We start from the raw sequence: 5,030 nt of genomic DNA, 5'->3' as shown, positions 1-5,030 counted from the left end.
TACTGGTGCAGCCTTTAGTCCTGATGCTGTGTCACTCTGTGCTGAGGTAGAGGACAGGAGCACCTGATGCTGTGTCACTGGCGGTGGTGGTGAAATATTTTAAAAGTGCATCTGAAGAGAGAAGTATGTATGTAGCCTATGAATGATATTTGAAAGCTAAGGTATGGAGTATTAACAGTAATACACTTTAACTGCACTTTCACACTGATGTAAACTTTAACAAACATAAACTGTGACACAATAAACCAAAGTCTTACAGCTGCCCTATTACTTATAAAGGGGATGGAAAGTATTTTAACTGACATACAAGCAGGAAAACACAGCCAACAGGTTAAATAACACCTGAACAGGTGACATTAACTTTCCAAATGTCCCTGATGAATTTAAGGTGGAGTAACATTAACTTACGTCGACTCAGCTATTTACTGATTATTATACAATGCTACTATCGTCCGAAGTAAGCTAGCAAGTTAACACTCTGCTCCAACAACGGTCACTACGATCATTAAACTATTAGTTTCATTCACTTCATCACATTGACGTTGCTGTACCCCGACCTTTTTCACGTGTTTCTTCCTCTTCTTTCCTTCTTTTCCTTCCCTGGGCGCCGGATGGTTTCAGTCTTTTGGACATTGTGGTTCCGTACAGTGTCAATAAATCTCTCTCTTGGTCTTTGGGTCACGGTCCGGTCAGATCCAGGCAGCTCGCCTCTCGACCCGCCCCCCACCCTCACAGAGGGCAGGTACAGTGCAACGAGCCAGGAACCCAGAAGAAAGGCCCCTCCATTATTTAATAGGCTTTGCTATGAAGTTATGTTGCTGTGGGCTTATATAATATTTCGAAATAATAATAGTAATAGCACTGGTAAAAAATAGCATTATTATTTTTATTTATTCTTTTCTCCCCCCGTGGATGACGGGGCCCTTAGCAGTCGCCTATACTGCCTGTGCCCAGGGCCCTGACCACCTCCATCACCTGCTCACTGCTCTTTACATCAGGTGTACATCCCTGACATCTTTGGACATATGGTCACCAGAATTGTCCTTTACAACTTCAGCTACTACAATCTAAAATCTCCTGCACACAAGCTCGGAAAATTATCTTAATTTCTGAGATTTTTTAGCTACCTATACCGGGTGCTGGCTCGAGTGAATCATGCTTTTATTTTGAAGGCTGAAGCGCCACGTATCCTGTGGATCAGCTGGATTTGATGACGTCAGAAAGGAGGGAAGTTAAGTGTGCTGTGATCCTCTGAAGTTGCTCCCATCACATGAAGCGTTGACGGGGAGATGACCGACCTGCTGGTGTCGGTGTCGGTGTTGGCAGCCGCGGTGCTGCTCAGCGAGGCGAGCCGGACAGCAGCGCGTCTTTCCGGCGGAGTTCACTGGATTTACCTCCTGGAGGCGGCGTCCACCTTCCAGCTATGCAGCTGCACTCATGAACTCAAACTGTTGGGTGAAACGGCCGGGCTGGAGCTGCCCGTCAGCCTGACCCTCACCTACACCATGACGGTCATCCACCTGCTCACCTTCCGGGGAGCGACGTGTAACCCGTGCGGGGCTCTGGAGAGCGCGTGCCGGGGGAAGAGCAGCCTGCGGGCAGCCGTCCTGCTCTCCGCCTGCCAGTTCGCAGCTGCGGTGGCGGCGCAGTTTTTCGCCGCCTCCGTTTGGTCGCTGGGTCTGTCCGACGTCCACGTCAGGCACCAGAGGTTCGGGTTCAGGTGCTTCGACCCGCTCGGTGGGACGGTGCTGGAGGCTGCGGCCGTGGAGCTCTCGTGCGCCTTTATCGTGCAGGCTGCCGCCATGCACGCGCACAAGCTGGACGAGAAAGTTCGCGTTCACTTCATCGCTGCTGTCATCACGGCTCTGGTTTACACAGGTGGTTACCTCAGGTGTTCCCCTCAGGTGTTAGTGTTAGGGTTAGTAATGATCGGTAATCGTGTTGATGATCAGTAACACTGAGCGGCCGCTCTCACTGCAGCAGGTTTACAGAATAAATTCAAAGTCAGAATTTTAATCTTTACAACATTAATGCGGTCATAATACCAACTGTTCTCCATGGGTGAATAAAGAAGCTGTTCTCAGAGGACAGAAAGGTCCCAGAAGACTGTGTGAAGCTAGAAAGGTGGCAGGGTCCGCCACATATAAACACAGTCAAACAGTATAAACTGTGTTGTCCTTTAAGTGCAGTTTGTTTGACGATGTTTCTCATCTCATTAACATTTACTCACCAGAACTACAGACTGCTCCTTTAATGAAGATGTCATCAACACACAGCGGTTGTGGGTCATAGGCCGGTCTATGTGTGTGTGATCAATATGAATTGATCACTGAGCTGTCTGTGCCTATCACTGTAATTGATTGGTGATAGTTGGTGTGAAGGGGCCCTGTATCTTAAAGATGTATTATTTGTCATTTATTCAGCTCATAATCAAGTGAAATTTAATTAATCCTCAAACATTTTCTGGTTCAATCTTCTCAAACGTGAGTGTTTTATATTTTATTTTATGACTGTAAACTGAATATTTTCGGGCTTCTTCTGCTGACACATGAAGTAATAATGAGATTAATTCTTAGTTACGGCGTCAGATTATTGAATCTTTTCCTGTGGTGATATTGACCCGTCTGCATGTTCAGATGAAGTTCTGTGCTCTCGTTACTGGACTCCGTAGTTCTGATGCATTGAAAGTGTTTTCATGTTCTCTTGTTTTCTATAACTGTGTTCAGTTACAGGTTTAATCTGAGTTTCACACTGACTCGGCTGTTTCTCTGTGCAGGTGGAGGTATTTCAGGAGCTGTTTTTAACCCCGTCCTGGCCTTCTCCGTCCAGTTCCCCTGCAGCGGACACACATATCTGGAGTACTGCTTCGTCTACTGGCTGGGCCCAGTTTTAGGTGAGGCGGGCTGACGTGGTGGATTTAGCCGTTTCCTCCTGATTACAGTGTGGTTACAGATTGTTGTGTGAACCCAGTTCTGTTTGAATTATATAAAACTGACACATTTTTTTATTAAACTTCTGACCTTCTGTTCAGAAATGATTCTTAGTTTGACATTTTGAAGGAAACATTTGGCACGTTGGGAAAAGCACTTCTCCTCCTTCAGGCAGTTCTCTGGTGTTCTGCTCCCTTTCAGGTTATCTAAATAAACAGACTTTGTGCTAAGCTAACTGTCTGTAGTTTCATATTTACTGAACAGCCACAGAGCCCAGAACCTGTGCAGCTAGTTTCTGGATGTTAATCCCACCAGGACTGAGTCCATTACTGTTCCCTTCTGTTCTCAATCTTTGATAAATTATGTAAACCAACAACACCCAAAATAACCAGGCTAGCTGTTTCCTCCCGTTTACAGTCTTTGTGCTGTGCTAAGCTAAGCTAACCAGCGACAGATATTCAGTGGACAGACATGAGTGCTCAATCTTAACCACCTCATCAACAAACTGCAGCTATTCCTTTAAGAAATATGAGCTAACGAAGCTAATTAAGCAAACTGACTGTAATTAGATTAATTATGTGTTTCTGCCTCTGTTACATTTACATGACATTTACATTTACATTTACATTTAGGACATTCAGCAGACGCTTTTGTCCAAAGCGACTTACAATAAGTGCATTTGTCACAAGAAAGAAACCTCAACATATCACCGTTGATAAAGTAGAAAAGAAAAAATAGAAACAATTTTCAAGCCCTCATCTGAGCAAAGTAGCTGCTATTTATCAAGATACCTTCAGTACATAAGTGCTGTGATTTAAGTGCGAAACAATATTCACAGGCTTCAGCGTTGATTCACATATGATGTTCGTTTTTAATCTTTTTAATGATTGTCCTCTACAATCTCGTTGCAGGAGCCTGATTGGCTCCTTTATGTTGACCAAAGTCACTTCCTGTTCCTCTTTCACTTGTGTCACCAGGTGTGGCGAGCTGCATCCTTCTGTTTGAAAAGATCATCCCGTTCCTGTCTGGAAAAAGTTCGGTCGGGCTGGAGGTCCAGAAACAGAAAACTCAGTAACAGTGACTGGAGGACAGGTGAGGACAGGTAAAGACCGGTGAGGAAGGGTCAAGACAGGTGAGGACGGGTGAGAATGGGTCAAGACGGGGGAGGACGGGTCAAGACAGGTGACATGTTTACAGCTTTTTCTTCTCCTACAGTCAATCTGGCTGATGAATATTAACAGTTTAACACACACACAGTGCTGATAGATGCATTAACAGCACTTTTACTGTAACGACTTAATTAGCAGCTCATTCTTTGTTCACTTTGTTTCTCACAGCACTCTGAACTATCATGACTTCTGCTGCAGCTGAACCAATCAGACGAGACGACACACAGCGGTTTGAACTCTTCATGTGACTGACTGACAGAAGAGACGGTGGAGGGACAGAAACAAGGCTAACAAACTGCATCATCACTATTTTACATCAAACTGCACCAGATGTTCGACCACAGAGACACTGAAGGGAAACGACACACACGTTTGGTTGTGTGGTCTTTTATGGTTTGATTCATGTGGGTTTATTTAATTATGAAGATTTTCAGATTTCAGATGTTTGTGATGACAACAAAATATTTCCAATGATGTTTAAAGGAAGACTGGATTTCACTTTGACACCATGATGCTGACTTTTAGTTCTTCTTTTCCTCTGAAGTTTGAAAGACCAAAGCTTTTACCGTCTTTTGTATTTTTGTTTTCATGCATTAATAAATTGTCTGACTGTGTTGATCCAGCTGATCATTTACCGTTAATCTCATAACTCTAACCCTAACAGTCATACCTGTATGATTACTTTCTGTAAGAATGTGAATAAACAGATTTTTCTCTTACATTTCTGACTCTTGGTCTGTCAGCTGAATGTACAGGATAGTTTTCGTTCAGACAATTTATAGTGTTTTAAAATTCTGTGTGCGATATTTCGATTAAACATAATAAGAGAGTAATTGACTGTATGTTGTCTGCATCCTGTCTGCTTTCAGTTGACTTCATTTTAACACTAAGTCTGAACTCAACACAAACTAACAACCTGCTTACAGTCCGA

General features: G+C 43.8%; 1 protein-coding gene across 3 annotated transcripts; it reads left to right on the top strand.

The window, feature by feature from the left end:
- Positions 1-1,251: 1,251 nt before the first annotated feature.
- Positions 1,252-4,818, top strand: LOC141007515 (aquaporin-11-like). Of its 3 annotated transcripts, none has more exons than XM_073479876.1 (4): positions 1,252-1,878; positions 2,777-2,893; positions 3,908-4,022; positions 4,268-4,818. In XM_073479876.1, the coding sequence occupies exons 1-3, from the start codon at positions 1,290-1,292 to the stop codon at positions 4,003-4,005; spliced, it is 804 nt and encodes a 267-aa protein (XP_073335977.1). In that variant the 5' UTR covers positions 1,252-1,289; the 3' UTR covers positions 4,006-4,022; positions 4,268-4,818. The 3 variants fall into 3 exon arrangements, with proteins under 3 accessions (XP_073335977.1, XP_073335976.1, XP_073335975.1); XM_073479875.1 differs by having other exon boundaries at positions 3,908-4,032; XM_073479874.1 differs by having other exon boundaries at positions 3,908-4,818.
- Positions 4,819-5,030: the final 212 nt, after the last annotated feature.

This window comes from Pagrus major, chromosome 13 (genome assembly GCF_040436345.1).
Source record: "Pagrus major chromosome 13, Pma_NU_1.0".
Classification (NCBI taxonomy): Eukaryota; Metazoa; Chordata; class Actinopteri; order Spariformes; family Sparidae; genus Pagrus; species Pagrus major.
Note: the sequence above shows the minus strand (reverse complement) of the source record. Positions and strands in the feature narration are given on the sequence as shown.